Source organism: Parasteatoda tepidariorum, chromosome 9 (genome assembly GCF_982258835.1).
Source record: "Parasteatoda tepidariorum strain Cologne lab strain chromosome 9, Ptep-v5.0, whole genome shotgun sequence".
In the NCBI taxonomy this organism is placed as follows: Eukaryota; Metazoa; Arthropoda; class Arachnida; order Araneae; family Theridiidae; genus Parasteatoda; species Parasteatoda tepidariorum.
In genome coordinates this window covers 19,273,827-19,290,923 of record NC_141763.1, presented here as the reverse complement: position 1 = coordinate 19,290,923, position 17,097 = coordinate 19,273,827, and the positions used below count along the sequence as shown (strand labels likewise).

The following is a 17,097-nucleotide window of genomic DNA, read 5'->3' as shown; positions in this document are numbered from 1 at the left end:
TTACTAATCAAAAGCCCATCGTAACGGCTGAAACGGGCAGCCTCAGATACGAGAATTAGGGATTCAGCTACAGAATCGGACATAAATACTTATAGTTATTCATTATAGCTAGCTATTGAAGTTATTCTTTATAACAATTAGGATTTGCACCCAGTTTGTGAAAATCCGATCATTGGAACGAAAAGTTACTCAATGTGATATCGTTTATTTTGCGCGCACTGTACAGCATTGAAACAGATACTACAGAAACATTTTTCGAGCCGTTCACAAAATGTTCAAGCTAGAGTTGGAGTAAGAATCTTGTTAACATGGAAGACCTCCGAAATCTGTTTAATCTGAAGAAAAATAACATTAAACTAGGAGGCTTCGCCCCCTGCTCGCTCGCGCTCGCCAACCCCCGGAACTGCTTACGCAGTTCATTTCGGATTGCTTCGCAATCCGATGCTCGCTTTGCTCACTCATTGAATACGTTCTTAACGTCTAGCTTTTGTATACTTTTTTGAACACTGAAGTTCCGAAAACTTTGCACTGTAGAAAATTCTAAGCCTGTGCATTTCAATATTAATTTGAAATTGCAAACAGTTCACATATTTTTCTTAATCACACTATTCTAAATTTCAGTTGTTGCGAAAAGTAACTGTTGTAAGTTTTGTTTTAAAGTCTTTCCCACCAGAGGGCTAAAACCATGTGTTGTAAAACAATATGAAATAGTACTGAAAGCTTGATGTAAAGCATCGGCTTCGATGAAGATAATTTTGTGAGAAATTTTTTGATAATTCGGTGAGAATTCACCCGATTAGACATATGATTCTCACTACGTGCTCTTGCGCGCCGAAGCCTATCAATTAAAGCGTATTAGCGTTTTATATAACATGGATTAGCCATATGATACTCACTACGTGCTCTTGCGCGCCGAATCCAATCAATTAAAAATGAAAACTGTTGCCAGCGCGAGAAAAGAAGTATCATCGGTTTTATTGATACATACGTACGTATTAGCGTTTTATATAATATAGATTATCAAAGTTTGATTATGTATCCTTACTGGGTAACTTAAATACAACCTTTAATAACACAGGCCTGCGATGAAAAAAATACAAGGGGTCTGATAGCTGAACTTAATGTATTTTTTGGTGCTGAAATGGAAAATAATAATGAAAAATGTCCATCACGTCACGTTTTTTATAAAAATTCAATTTTACTGGAATTTTTATGAACATTTACCATAAAAAAGTTTTCATTTTTGACTTTCTTCCCTTTTCGATGGACCAGCATTCTACTTTGGTCAAATCTATGAAAGTACCCCTCTATCACTACTTCCTGTCACCAGCCCTCTCTCTGTAATAATCTCTCTCTACCAATAGCGTCGCGAGAATCCTTATCTAGGTCCGCTGACCTCTCAGAAACACTAGCAATAAGCGTTATAGGGAGCCATTTTAAAGTTTGCTTTTTTCTGTGCGTTTCGTGAAACATGGCTTTGAGTTCAAGACATTGTGAAAATTTCCCAGATGACTTTTGTTATACATGCGGCGAATATAGTGTAGTTAAAAATCTCATGAGGAGCATTACAGACTATGTAAGACAACTTTATCTCGCATATTTTGACATGAAACTCGGAGATCAGGACAAATTTTGGGCACCTCATAAAGTTTATGGGCAGTGTCTCAATCATGTACGCTTATGGCATCAAGGAAAGAAGACAGCCTTAAGATTTGGAATTCCTATGACGTGGAGAGAGCCCCAAAACCACTTTGATGATTGTTATTTTTGTTCCTGCCATGTTCGTGGGTATAGCCGAAAAAATCAAAGACTAATATCTAAACCTGGCTCTCGTCCTGAACAAAATAAAATATATAGACCACAGTTGGACCATTTGCGGTGATTTGAAAGTTATCTCCATGCTTCTTGGTTAACAAGGGGGATTTATAAAGTACCCATGTTTCATTTGTGAGTGGGACAGCCGTGACAAGACTCAACATTGGGTCATAAAAGAATGGCCAAAAAGACAAAATGTTGACCCAGGCACCAAGAACGTTATTCGAAACAGCTTAGTTGATCCGAAAAAAGTATTGTTACTTCCGCTACAAATAAAATTAGGTGTAATGAAGCAGTCTGTCAAGGCTGTTCCAAGAGATGGCATTTGTTTCAAATACCTGTGCAAAAAGTTTCCAGGTTTATCCCAAGCTAAGTTGAAAGAAGGAATATTTGTTGGTCCAGATATCCGCAAACTCATAAAGGATAAAGAATTTGAGACTAACATTACAGAAACGGAAATAGAAGCTTGGGTTGCTTTCAAAGATGTCGTCAGTAAATTTCTGGGTAATTACAAGGATCCTGATTATAAGGAAATTGTAATGAAAATGCTGGACATATTTAAAACGTTGGGTTGCTCCATGAGTGTAAAAATGCATTTCCTTCACTCACGTGTGGACTTTTTCCCTGAAAATTTAGGAGCAGTAAGCGAAGAACAAGGGGAAAGGTTCCATCAAGATATCAGAGATATTTAGGGTAAATGTCAAGGAAGATGGGACAAGAACATGTTCACTGACTACTGTTGGATGATAGCTCGGGATAAACCTGAGATTAAGCATGAAAGAAGATCATCAAAAATAAGTTTCAGAGAAAAACGAGTATATACTTAAATAGAAACTTTTCTCTTTTTTTTCTTCTTTTTTTTGTTGCTTGTTTTGTTTTTGTTTCTAACTTTCTCATACACATACACAATATTTGTTATTCTTGGTTAATCGTCAATTTTACGTAAGTTATCTCAATTAAAACAAATTGAAATAGTATGTTGGTGATTTTCTTCTAGAAACTGATGTAAAAAGTTTGAACACAGGGAACTTATTGCTTTTCTCTTGACCAGAGGTGACTTCTGCTGTCTGGTAACAGTATTTTTTATTCATTTTAACCTATAAAAAATCAGTTGATAGCTCAAAAATCAATTTTCTTTCACAAGATTAAATTTTTACATAGATCAAAATGAATGAAGAGAACAGTTACCGGATAGTGCATGCAAAATTATTTGAGAGAATTCCTTTCCAAATAGGATTTCAGTAAAAACATTAATATCGATTTTATAAAAAATCCTGATGTGATTGGGGAAAATGAAGGTCATTTTCAAAATCAGCACATCAAATAACATATAAATCAACAATAACTTCTCTTGTATTTTTAAAAAAGTTCAATTTCGCAGGCTTGTGTAATCTGTCCTTGAAAAATGAAAGCCTACGAAAAGGACTAAAAACCAAATTGCAAGTATTACACATTTATTCAGATTATACACGATTTATACAGAAGTTCAGACAGTAATAAAAAGGAACCACGTAAGCCTGTATTCTCGAAAACTCTCGATGCTTAGAAAACAGGTTTGTTTTAGTTCAAAAATACAAGTCTTTATCCAAATTTATTTTATTGTACAAGAGGGGTTGGACGCAGATTAATTTCTGGGTTTACGACTATTACTGTTCAGCTCCATAAGCTTCCACATTTGAAACGAAACCAGAAGGCAAGGGAACTCCTGGATCAAACTAGCCTTCATGGAGGAATTTTGTTTCAACTAACCCGTATTTGCGTTACATGGAGAGGAAACCCTGAAAGCCTCCCACGGTTAGCCCAACGGTATGAAGATTTTAACCCACGATCCGTCTACGACTCAGGATATTTTACGTCAGCACTGTGGTTGCTGCGAGTAGCAGAATTCGTATACACCAGTCAACTCTTGGTTTCAAAATTCAGCCATCAATGTTTAATTGAAAGTTGGCAGCAACATAATTGAAAAAATCTTTGTGTCCGAAATATTCATTAACATCTTAAAATAGTTCCGTTTTTAAGAAACTCACCTGATGCTTTATTCGAAACTTCTCATCTTGTGCAGTTTTAGCTCCCCATCAGCAGTATATCAGGAAGACACAATTCTGAAAAATACAAGATACAAAAGTAGAATGTTAACTGATTAATGACTGACTGACTAAATATGACTAATATTATATGAAATAAAGTATGTCATTGAACAATATGAAGAACATCTCCCGTAATAAACATATCACAGTAGATAAGTACAATTTAAATTTAAAACGCTAGTGATAGTACAGAAAGCTTCACTTAATTCTTACCAATAGTTATGAATATTTGAAAGTGTTTAATGCATGAAGTAAAAGAATTACTCTTAAACTATATTCCAAAGTAATTAGTTAACTTGCGCTTGTATGTACACAAGGATCGAAAATAAAATACGCAGTTATCTTCAAAAAAGTTAGAACTTTTATACCAATATTAGTATATTTATGTATTATATATTAATAAGTAGAGTAGTATAAGTATACTTGTTGTTGTTGTTGATTTAACTCGCACTAGAGCTGCACAATGGGCTATTGGCGACGGTCTGGGAAACATCCCTGAGGATGATCCGAAGACGTGCCATCACAATTTTTTGATCCTCTGCAGAGGGGATGGCACCCCCGCTTCGGTAACCCAACGGCCTGCACGCGAAGTCGAGCACTTTACGGTAGCACAGTTTAACGAGGACCAATACCGCACACACTCGGTCCCTACGCAGATTGATCCAAGTGGATCACCCACCCGCACACTGACTGCAGCCAGTGATGCTTGACTTCGATGATCTGATGAGAACCGTGTCTTAACGATCAGTCCACTGCGGGACTTGTATATACAATATTAAATATAGAGTAATAAGTGCTATTTATGTTATCAGAATTCATAAAAATGCTAACATTGGCGTTTGTATATTATTAATTTTTATTTTGTACTTTAATTTTCATTCACATTTGGACGCTTTTTTCAATTCCAAATGATTTCTTAAAGATTAAAATCTACTCTGTAGATCTTCAGTAGATCAAAATCTACTGAAGATAAAATGGATAAAGAATATCAAGAAATAAATTTTATATAAAGTTAAACAATTTGAATTAATCGGCTTTTAAACGCCCGGTGACTGAGTGGTAGAGCTTCGCGCTGTCATTCCACAGGTCCCTGGTTCGATCCTCGGGGCGGGTAAGGTGACTCAGCCTTTCATCCCTTCAGTGGGTCTATAAATGAGTACCAAGCATGCTTGGAAACTAAACACTGGGGGTCCCGCGTTCGGCTGACCACCTGACCCGAACATCTGCTCCTGCACCCCCGAGCTCAAGGTAAGGAAAACTGAGATGGGCACAGTAGGCCTTGGCCCTCTAAGGCTGTCGCGCCACTGAGTTTAGTTGAGTTTATTTTATTCATTTTTTTCCAGTTTTGTAATATTAATTTTTTATAGTCGAATTGAATGGCGATAAATCGGCAAAAAATGTTGCATTCACTATTTAGAGAACATTTATAACTTTTATTGTCGTATCATCCCTCTAGGTAGTTTGAATGAAACTGGCAAGGTTGACTTAGCCTTTCATCTCTTCAGTTAGTCTATAAAATGAGTACCAAGCATAAATGGAGGGTAAACTTTTGTATTTTAAACATTTTTTTTTAAACATTGAGGGTGAACATTTGTTTACCTCCATTGAATGGAGGGTAAACGCATGGGGGTTTGGTCATCTAATCGAAATGTCTGCTCCTGCCCCCTTGAGCCTAAGGTCAAGTGAACTTGGAAAGGTACAGTTGGACTTGGCTCTCCTTGCTCTGTTGTACCATTGAACTTAGTTTAAGTAGTCGGAAAGATTTTTAAATTTCAATTGAAGCTTATTTCTATTTGATGATACAAATTATGATCATAACAAAACCAAGTACTAATACAGTTTTTAAAAATAATTAGCCCATCAATAACTCCATTCTGGTGTTCCGAAAAGGGCATTCAAAATAAAAAAAAGAATCGCTGCACAAAAACATTTAAAAAATCTTCACAAAAGATTTAGAACAAGCTATCGTTAAAGCAATAAATTTTCATAAAATCTGTTTTATAAAGGTGTTTTTGACTTAAGCTTGTTCCAATTTTATTTACAGCATTTGTGAAGATTTTTTTTAAGGTTTTTGTAGGCTTTTATTACCTGTAAAAAATTAACTATCCAGTAAAAAAATTTGTATTAAAAATGATAGTTTGAAGGTATTTTAACACTAAATATGAATTGAAACAATCAAAATTGGTTTTATTAAGAAAAAAACTACTCTAGACACATCAATTTAGGTTTTTTTTTTTTTATTTCCAACTTTAAATTTTTTTTTTTGACATGAATGATTGAACCAATATTTTAAATCACTTTACGTTTGTTTCAGCAAATTATAAAACATTTGACAAATCTTAATGTTAGATTCAGTGTGTTTTTTCTTCCATTAAAGTTCAAGAACTAATTGTAATGTCTCTCTGTAAAGATGTCTGTTTGGTCAATCATTTATCAAGCTGCTCCATACTTCCCACAAGGATATTCATCTTCTACATTCTGAATTTTCTTCCATAAATAATGAACACACTTTACAGTCTGCTGGATATAGAACATTTCTAGTAAAGGCCAGTGTTTGTTTTCTACCCAGTTCCACATATTCTCTTTCAACCTCTGCTAGGTCATTTCAGCTATATGATGAGGATCAAATTATTTGGAGACATCAACAATCAGCACAAATTTCTGTAAAGACTGTGCGTAGGATTTTCGTTCCTGAGTACTGAACACATAGGATTGTCCGTTGAACATAGAGCACGTCTACTGAAGACCAATGTTTCTTTTATCTATATACACAGTCTCATACATTCTCATTAAGTCATTTTTGCACAATATGTAGTCTGCTAGAGAAAAAAAGTAATTTTTTCCTTATTTTAGTATTTTTTAGCTTTTTTTTTGCACAATATATGGTCTGGTGAAGGCAAAAGAACAATTCTCATTTGGTATTTTTTTAAATTTTATTTATATATATATATTTTTTTATTGCTTTAGCTTTGTTTCAATGACTTTTTTTTTAAACATTGCAGAGTTTGATGAAAAATGGTATTTTTTTGTTTTTATTTTAAGCTCTTTTTTTTTGTTTTTACTTTTTAGCTCTTTTTTTTTTTAGCCTTTTTTTATTTTTTATTATTGGCAAAGATTTTCTACTACTAAGTCTCTCAAACATTCTTCGTTTAACCTCTGCTAAGTTATCTATGCTTCATGAAGAGAATCAAGCATCTGGAAGCACACAATCTTGATAGTCTACTGTATATAGAACATGTCTACTGAAGTAGTACTACACAGTCCCATACATTCTCATTTAGTTACTTTTTCTCATTTCAATTTCTTTGTTTCAATGCTTGTTTTCTACTAAGTCTCATGCAGTCTCATTCAAAATCTGCTACATCATATTCTCTTTGCAACAGAGCTTGTGATATGAGGTTACTCCGGCACTTCTATTATAAAAGTAATTTAGTCTTTCATAACCAATTAGACTGCAGCCTTTGCGTATGACGTGATATATTGTTCTTCAAACTTTTTTTTCATTTTAACGAGGAGAGTCTTTCTTAGACAAATTTTAAGGCAGGTTTCTCTCCCTGACAGCACACTCCTGTTAAAACTTTCATTCTATTGCTTTGAATATCTGAACATATTGTGTGAAAATTTGTAGGCTATTTCCAGATATGCTTCGATTCTGTTATTCAGTTGATATTCTAATTAATTGAAATGAAATCGAAGTATTCTGTTTTTGCAAGCATTTATTTTTTTCCGCAGCCAACTCATGAACGTGTCCTTCTGAAGTGCGCTGTTATTATTTGAGATGTGCTCACGCAAATCCTCCTGAATAGCTATTATTTGTGGACGATTTGAGGTTTGAGTGCTTCCAGAAATGACCCTCTTTTTCGGAACAGGTTTCTTATTTTTTGCAAATTCATCGATTTCCAAAAACTTTTTTAGCTCAAGAACTTCCTGTTCCAATGCTGCATTTTTGCGTTTTAGCACTTTACAATTCTCACATTCTGTGAGTTGGTTTTTTTCAAGTGGTTGTTCCCACTGAGTGTTAGCTTTTTTTGCTTGCAGGGCCTTTACGCTAACGTCAGCAACTCGTTTCACACCGTGATTTCTATCTATGCTAATCAATTGGTTCTCCTCGCTACCAAAATGTTGCCATTTTAGATCTGGCCCTGCTCCAATCTGGCCACCACTTTCAAAGAAGCAGTGGTCAATTGCCTTTCCGGCACTCCACCTCTTCCGTCGATCGGGCATCAAAAAGATGTGAATAAAATTTAGGGCAAGTCTTATTTGCCCATTTGCAATGCCCGTCTCGGAAAACATTCCAAGCATTAAGCTCTTGAAAACATCCTCCTAAAAAATACAATTTTATTTTATTATGAATGAATTTTCGAGAGATAAAACAAAATTTTTTAAAATTACATTTGGACTGCGAAATTTCGTAAGAGCATCTTAGAATCATTTTAAATCGTTTCTTTAATAAGTGAAAGTCAAAAGAACATTCTTACGAAAATTTAAGAAAAATCTAAAAAATTCGGTATTCATTTCTATTTTTTTCATACTTTTGAATTTGGGTGTAAAAAAGCTTTAAAAAAATGAAAGAAATATATGAAAAATGAAGAATTTTGAAAATCTCTTTCAAAGCAATCAAAACAGTCGAAATTTGATGCCATTAGTTGCATGATTTTGCTTTGAAGCTGATTTTCGAATTTTCCTATCTTCTCTATAATACGCCTTTCCCATAATTGTGATTTGTAATTCTTACCACGGTGTGAAGTTTTGCATGTAACTCAATTTGAGTTGTATTTAAAATAAAATTCATGAAATGAACTTATTTGCAGTTGTTAACCTCCGAATTCTGTCTTGACTTGGGTATTATGATGAAAATTTTAATATAACCTCAAAGATTCATAATTAAAGCTGGGAATGTTAAAACTTTTTAATTTATCGAGTTCTGTGTCTAAATTTTTGGGGCAAGTAAATTGTAACTTTTTTTGTCGGATTTAATTTTTGACCTATTATTTTACTTTGAATCTTCTCATACCTGTTTATTTTATTTGCAGTATAAAAAAAGTCGAAATTATTTTGAAATGTATCGATAAATTTTGAGCGTACCTAAATTTTTGTGGCACACTGTATCTACACAAAAACTAAATAACTGTGCAACATTTGATATTTGTAACATTAGATCATTCATATCAAATATTGAATAAAACTATCGCACTACTAACGAATATACTCACCATAAAATTAAGTTTATGTTTTAAACAAAAGAAAATTTTAAAAAACTAGTTTTTATGGGAAAAATATTATTATTAATTTTTTTTTCAATTTCTAATTTTTCCATCATTTTCAGAATTATTGATCAAATTATAATTTTATACTTTGAGCCTATTTTGGGTGTTAATTTATCGTAGAAAAATTTGTTTTAGCAAATTTGGTGTAGAATGTTACTTAAGTTACCAAAAATAATTATTTACCACCTTAAAAACCAATTAAATAATGTTCTAGACACATATAAATATTTACCTGCAGAATGTTGAACAGGAAAGGATAAATTTCCCTGTTCCAATTACCGGCGCAGGTTATGGCATTGCTCAGAGCTTTGTTGGTAAACAGCTCCAAGACCATCACTCCATACGCCCACATGTCAAAAGCCTTGCCATCAACTTCTGTCACACCCCCGAGTGATAGGCAAGCTTCTGGAGGTCTATACACACGTGGCAATCCAAGTTCATCCCTGCAAAACAAAATAAAATTATTACGTAAAATCCTCACCCAGAGAGAAAAGTAACCCGGGACAAATCTATGATTTGAAACTAATTAGTGAAACTAATAAAAATTTCAACAAAATATACTTCGATAATTTATTTTTAACAAACTTCGGTTCAATTATTGAAATACACATTATATTTTCGATTCACTGCACTTTTGATAATATAATAAATAATAATATATTTATTTTATATTAATATAATAATAATTTAAAAATAATATAATCTGCTAATACTGAAAAAAACTGAATAGAATCATGAATTTAATCTTAAAATTAAAAATGCTTTAGGCAATACATTTTCACCAATATTAAATAAATGTTAAAGGGCTCACCTTGGTATTGCCTTCGTAGCAGATGCAAGACAAGAGAAGTCACATATGACAGCTCTGTAATCTTGCGATATCAAGATGTTATCGGATTTTAAATCCAAGTGACATGCCTCATTAGAGTGCAAATAGTTTAAACCACAAAGAGTGTCGTAAAGCCATGATTTGAGGCAGTCTAGGGCACATGTTTGACTCAAAAAGTGCCGATCTACAACTACATCCTTCAAAGTGCCCCAGTGTACGGGCATCACAAAAACTCCTACATCAGGGTTACTGAAGCTAATATATTGCAGGAGGGGGATTATGTTTGGATGACGCATTTTTGGCCAAATTTCAATTTCACTTTTTTTAGTGACTTCAAGAGATACAACTTTGACAGCAACTTCTTGGCCAGAGAAGTCCATCATTTTGTATACGTCACCAAAAGCTCCAGACCCAAGCTTTTCGATGAATACGAAGTGATTAGCCTCTAAAACTTTCATGGCATCTCTTTTGTGTTGGTACCGCTGCCCTGATGAATCAGGGAGCATGGGTTCTTCTTGACCCAAATCATGATCACTTTCATCAAAATGATCACCCATTTCTCAAAACTTCTTTCTCAAAGCGCAGGAAAAATTTTCCAAATTAATTTGCTGTTAAGCAAGAACTCTAAAGCGCACAATCAATCACGAAAGCACAAGTTAGAATGATCAAAAATAAATTTTACAAAGTATTTTTGCAAGTTTTCAACAATGAATATAATTTATTAAACATGTACTTACATCGTATTTTAATTGTTAAGCAATAATGAAATTTTTTATACACTGAACTCTTGATTTAAATTTTTTATTGTTAAAATTTAAAGATCTGCATCTGATTGTTAGGAAACAATTAATGAAATATTCAATCAAAAGTTTACATTGTTGAAGTTCTTCTTATAAAATACTGAATGAAAACCAAAGTTTTTTTAAACGGTAGTTTCTAAATACCCATAAATAATACGTTTCACTAAACAGGGAAATTCGATATGACCCCACAATGTATTTATTTAAAATTCCACAATAATGGTTAAGCAGGGAAAAATAAATAAATAAAAAAACTCTATCGTCTTTTGAATTCTTAGGGATGATAGCTGGTTGAAAAAGAAATCAAAATCTGTTTGATTCCTTTAAAAGTTCCAAGTGTTTCGAATAATCATCTCCTTAACTCTTTTTTTTCTCCCTGTAATCAAAAGATTCCTAAATTTCATACGAACCGTAATGGGTACATATTCTTTTCTATTTCACTTTTAACAATAATTGAAAATATATATATTCAGGGCGGTGATTATGACACACCCTGCGTGCTCCTTTACCTCAACTCAGTACATATCTTCCTGCTTTATAATTCAGGCAGTTCCTCAAAAAAAAGTGTCAGCAAAAATTGTCCAAACATTTGAAAAACAAGAAGACTTTTCATTGAACTAAACAAATGGAAACTTCAATGTTAATCCACTTTTTTTGCCATTAAAATATTAAAAAAAATGTAAAAGAAAAAAACTTCGTTCGATACAAATTTGAAATGGAAGAAAGGTTGACAAATTTCGAAAGCCTGAAAAGATGACTCTCCTCTTTAATTAATGGTGTTACCAAAATTTAATTTTTTGTCAGGGATTGTGACAAATCTGTTTGTTTAAATTTCTTACTATTTTTAAAACTGGTACATCAATTAAATGAAAGTTACCAGAGTGCAGATGGTCATGCAGAGACTAATGTGCAACTGGACACGACTTTCTACATCCACATCTACTCCATATTGGACTTGTTGATTCTCCTGACTGCATTTTGAGTGAAGAAAATGTAGACATGAATATATTAGGCTATTTGAACAAACACACCCTTGCACACACAATAGTGAACAATAGCTTAATATTAATTTACTAGAATGTTAAGCTATTTATCAGCCTGGTTGGCAGTCAATCTGCAGTAAATTGTGTCAATCTGCAGTACATTGCGTCAATCTGCAGTCAATTGAGCCAATCTGCAGCAATATCTTCACCAATTGAAACATGTCTGTCACCCAAACGTAATCAGGTGGAGACTATTGTAAACATTGTTTTAAAAAATCTATACAAGTTGTAATAAAAGTTTATTAAAAAATGCTAGTTAGTTTTTTTCCTTCAAAATTGCTGAATAACGTAAATTTTATCACTCTCTTGCACTGTATGAGTTTCAACTACTTTAATATTCTTTTATTGGTTTTGAAAACTGTCTTCTTCAGGATCCTTCATTGAATTTTTTTGCTTTCACTTTCGCAGTGAATCAGATTCTATTTGCTCGAAAAAGTCGATATATAATATATTCTTTCTTCGTTGTGGTGACAATTTGTCCAGAGATGGTTTCTTTTAAGTATTATATTCATTGCGGGAACTGCTTATACCACACTAAAAAAAGTAATGTTTAAGAAAAATAATCTCATTTTATTTAGTTTTAAATAAAATTTTACATTATTTTTAACTCATTAATCATTTCATGTGTGAATATATTGAAGAATGGCTGGCAGAAACCACTACCAAGCTCAATCATTCATTTAAAAATATCAACCTCAAAAGAAAATAAATTGTTACTTTGAGACTTTTTTAAATGATTTTCACAAAAATACTGTTACAACTTTGGAATTTTTAGCTGCATTCAAATTAGACTTTTTAACAACATGTTAGAAAATGGTTGTTATTTCCGCTATAGCGCTTTACAAAACTACTACTTCAAGTACTACTGCTAAGATTTTAACACTTTTTTGTTTATTTTCAAAACCTAACACAATATTTTACTATTATTTATAAACTTTTTAGTAACATTTATTAAAGACTGCTGTGATGTGAAAAGTGCTATTGTGCCAATATTGGTAGTACAGAAATATTTAAATTAAGTAGATATTTTCTTGTATTAGTTACTATTTCATTTTTAAACCAATCACAATTTCATGACTGCTAATAAAAGAAACAATGAAAAATGAAAAAATGAATAAATATGACAAGCGAAGCTGACGTCTTCAGGGGGTACCAGCTCCGAAAGTCATAAAAGCAAAACCTTTTCTTTTGAGAGAGCACGACAAATGTCTAAAATTGTTCTCTCTGTACGCCAAAGATTTTGCCAAAGTCCAGGAAGAGAATACAACACAAAATACGAAATACATAAAGCAAATACAGAAGTATAAGAACTAGACAAATACATAAGAATAATACGCACAAAAACTTATTTGAAACAAAAATCCAATCACCAAATTACACTTCTGACTGCGAGACACAACTAAATTGAAACGAGATACAACTAGACTGCGAATAGTGATTAGTGTTGCTCATATATATCAGGGTCAATACGAATCCTTTGTTTTTTCATGAAAAAAAAAAAAAACTATTGAGGAAATAATTGAGCTAGGTATCAGTTGTGATTTTTTTTAGATAATAACAATTTTTAAAAAAAAATTAAATGAGATTACTGAGTGTTAACGGGTTCAATTTCCTAAACCAAGTAGTCTTAGCGTCCTTTAAAAAATCAAAGTAGTTAGGAGAATTATCAAATATTTTGCCGACTTTTGGATAAAACGAGATAATTCATTAAGTACTTTGTCACGTAAACAATTTAACTCTAAAATTGGAAAAATTTTTATTTTTAAATAAAAGCGAAATTTTAAAAGAGGCCATTCAAATATTACATAGGCATGTTTGAGGCAATTCTGAGCCTGATCTTCCCTTTTATTATCTATGTTTCATGGATTTTGCAAATTGTAAGTTTAAGTTGAACACCCAAAACAGCGGTGAAAGTCTGGAATAAAAATTCGATAAAAATGAAAAAAGGGTTTGTATCATTGTTTCTTATAATCCAGTACTATTTGTGCTAGGATCTTGAAATTTGGACAACAGACGTGAAAGATAACTTTATCCTGTGGTTCTGAAAATCGTAGTCAGAAATATTCAACCTGGAATATATATATATATATATATATATATATATATATATATATATATATATATATATGAAAGGGTAGCAGTCATGGTGAGTGATGTTAGGCCACGCAGATAGCAGTTGGAAGGCAAAAAATATTTTATTAGCTTCACATAGTATATTTAAGACATTTTCTAGCAAAGGCGGAGCTCAAAATCGCACTCAAAAACTGTGTGCTTAAGTTTTTATCTTAGGGAAAGTAGCAAAGGAATTTTCCTCTATTTTGTTATATTTGAGGGGAAAAGGGAAGTGATAAGGATTACTACTGGTTTATGAAAGAAATCTAGCGTTTCCCACACAGAGCATAGGGAGATATGTCCTGCTCTTAATTAAATGCATAGTTGAGCCAAAAATAGATTTAAGAACAGGATGTGGCTTTTAAAAGTGTGAGAAAGAATTTGGAATAGAATAATTAATTAGGAATTAAGTAGGAGTTGTTTTATAGCAAAGAAACTAACATAAAAAGATTAATTGAAGCTTTTTATGTTACATATATATATATATATATATATATATATATATATATATATATATATATATATATATATATATATATACTACTGGCCATTAAAATTGCCAACAACAGGAAGGAATGTAAATAACAGAATGATATTTATTGGACACATGCATTATAGTTGGAAGAACAAACGATTAAATTTTCAGAATATTTGAATGCATAGAACCTGAGGAATCAGTTTTCAAAGCAGCCTTTCCTGGCAGCAATAACATCAGTTATTCTCCTGGGCATCGAGTCGAACAGAGATTGGATAGCATGGACGGATACAGCATTCCGTTTGGCTTCAACATTATGCCACTATTCATCGACCGTAGTGACTAACGAGTGGTGGCGTGCAAGTTGTTTGGCAACCATTGACCAGACGTTTCTAATTGGTGAGAGATCAGGAGAACATGATGGCCAGGGTAACAGGCGAACATGTTCTGAGTCAAGGAAGGTCAGGATAGGGCGGGCAACATGCGGTCGTGCATTGCCCTGCTGAAACGTAGCTTTAGGGTGGCCTCGAAGATAAGGCAGAGTAACTTGCCTTAACACATAAAAAAAACCAGGCATCACCTGAGCACATCTTGAACTGTTTAGGGCTGGACTGGAATGACATTCATTCCTCTCCCATTCTGGTTTCGGATTTTCTGAATGTCAACGGATTCATTGATCTGGTCTGACCCCGTCAGACCAGATGGGAATTAGCAACAACAACAACACATAAAAAATGTAACGGCTGCTGTTCAAAGTGCCGGCAATGCGAACAAGAGGTGATCGAGACGTGTATCCAATGGCACCCCATACCAATGGGTGTTCTCCACGATGTCGCCAAACACGGATGCTGCCATCGTGATGCTGTATTCAGAACCTGGATTCGTATTAAAAGACGACTTCATGCCATTCCTTCATCCAGGTTCGTCGTTGATCACATCATTGGAGGCACTCCTGCGTGTGATGCATATTTTTTTAGTGCTTTACGCATTTGTTCGTTTGATCTTCTCTCACCAAGTTAATTTGTGCATAATAATAGAACTTATGTATTTTGTTATTTTTAGGAACAGAAGTGCTGGTTTAAGGCTTATTCATCACAATAAATATAATTCAGAAAATCTTACCTACCTTCACACAAAAAAAATAAAATAAGGTTTTAAAAATAAAATTATTTTTAGATGATGAGCTTGCTTTCTCTAATTTTATAAATCAATCTAAAAATAAATTATTTTAACATAATATCAATAAAAAAATAATTCTGTAAAAGATTACTGAATCACTGAATACTCAACTTCTGAATCACTCAGAAAAAAAGTGCAAATAGAATTTATTTTTATGTGATTAAGAAAAAAAAATAATGAAGGCATTGCACTTCCCAAGACTTATAAGCAACATTTAAATTCTATAAATAAGTTAACAATTAGTTACATGATGTATAAATATATAATTTATTAAACAGAATTATTTTAGCAATAAAATTGAACGTTTAATTGAACGTTAAGGGTGGCTAGATTTATTTAAATATTTTTATGTTTCCAAGAGACTCCGCTTTAGGAGACCGCTCGACCCCATAATTGTTTCTCATTCATCATTTTTTCTTTTCTTTAAAAGTCAGTATTTTCCATATAGCAAAGAACATTTTGTTCACTATTTATACTATAATTGTGTTGTTGTTTCTGTTGCCACTTACCATGCCAGCAAGCCTGCTTGGGAAACCAAGTGAATTTAAGGCAGATGATGTGGTTCTTACTCAGTGCTGCCATTTATGCCCAACAATACGATTTCAGTCACACTCGTCACAGCCCGCTTTACAAGGCGGAACCATTCATACATTCATTTATTGATCCACAGATTGTAATTTTGATCTGAACCAGTGTACGATCAATCTCCGATTCTGTACCACCTAAATTTCAGAAGATGCAAGCAGATTTTTCACCCCCTCACTTTTATTTCAGAGGAAAACAAAGTTTTCTATTTGGAAAATAGATTCAAAGAATGAAATTTTTTTAATTATCAATATTTCTTGACTTTATTTTTGCGCACGTCGAAATTTCAGAAGGGGCGAAACATTTTGTTCGCTCCGTCATTACTATTTGGGAAGAAAATGAAGTTTTCTACCCGGAAAATATAGGGAAAATTGGAAATAAAATATTTTTCCTACTTTTACTTTACTTTCCTAAATGTCAAAAAGCACATTATTCGCCCATTTAGTTTAATTTCAGAACAAAATAAAGTTTCCTACTTAGTTATAGACTAGCTTTCAAAGTTGAGAAAGAATAGCTTTGTTTTTATCTCTAAAGTCCCCAATTTTACTTGACTTTGTCTTGGCGGATATGCCAACAAAAGCAACAAATCGAAAAGAAATAAATTCGTTTTTTTTTCTTAGTAGAATAAGACCCTTAAGTAACGCTATTATGTTTGTATAACTGTGGTTAAAAAAACTCTTTTTGTTTTAACATATCAAATCTCTTGTTTAATAAAGATGTGAGCGATATCTGATAATTTTTTCAATGGGGATTTTTTTTTGTGTCTCCAACTCATACTTGAATATATTTAAATCAAAATTCAAAAGACGATCATAGTTAAGTATAAGAATCACATGGCTTGAATATGGGGTTGCCAGAAAAGGTGAAAGAGGTTGGCAAAATTGTTAATTGGCTAAATTTGATGG

At 33.0% G+C, this 17,097-nt stretch overlaps 2 protein-coding genes across 2 annotated transcripts; both read right to left on the bottom strand.

Annotated features, from left to right (window-relative positions):
- Positions 1–6,980: 6,980 nt before the first annotated feature.
- LOC107451542 (uncharacterized) lies at positions 6,981–9,784 on the bottom strand. The gene is made up of 2 exons (XM_071187078.2): positions 9,402–9,784; positions 6,981–8,225 (listed from the first exon to the last, which is right to left on the bottom strand). The coding sequence occupies exons 1-2, from the start codon at positions 9,519–9,521 to the stop codon at positions 7,578–7,580; spliced, it is 768 nt and encodes a 255-aa protein (XP_071043179.2). The 5' UTR covers positions 9,522–9,784; the 3' UTR covers positions 6,981–7,577.
- A 192-nt stretch (positions 9,785–9,976) lies between these two features.
- Positions 9,977–10,555, bottom strand: LOC139426895 (putative serine/threonine-protein kinase DDB_G0284251). Its single transcript, XM_071187026.1, has one exon. The coding sequence runs from the start codon at positions 10,553–10,555 to the stop codon at positions 9,977–9,979; it is 579 nt and encodes a 192-aa protein (XP_071043127.1).
- Between the last annotated feature and the right edge of the window lie 6,542 nt (positions 10,556–17,097).

What these genes read in the sequence shown, in the direction of transcription:
- LOC139426895 (XM_071187026.1), bottom strand. Translation starts at nt 10,555, where the DNA reads ATGGGTGATCATTTTGATGAAAGTGATCATGATTTGGGTCAAGAAGAA.
- LOC107451542 (XM_071187078.2), bottom strand. Translation starts at nt 9,521, where the DNA reads ATGTGGGCGTATGGAGTGATGGTCTTGGAGCTGTTTACCAACAAAGCT. An exon ending in TCCTGTTCAACATTCTGCAG is followed by an intron (nt 8,226 to 9,401) that starts GTAAATATTTAT and finishes TGTATTTTTTAG; the next exon opens with GAGGATGTTTTCAAGAGCTT.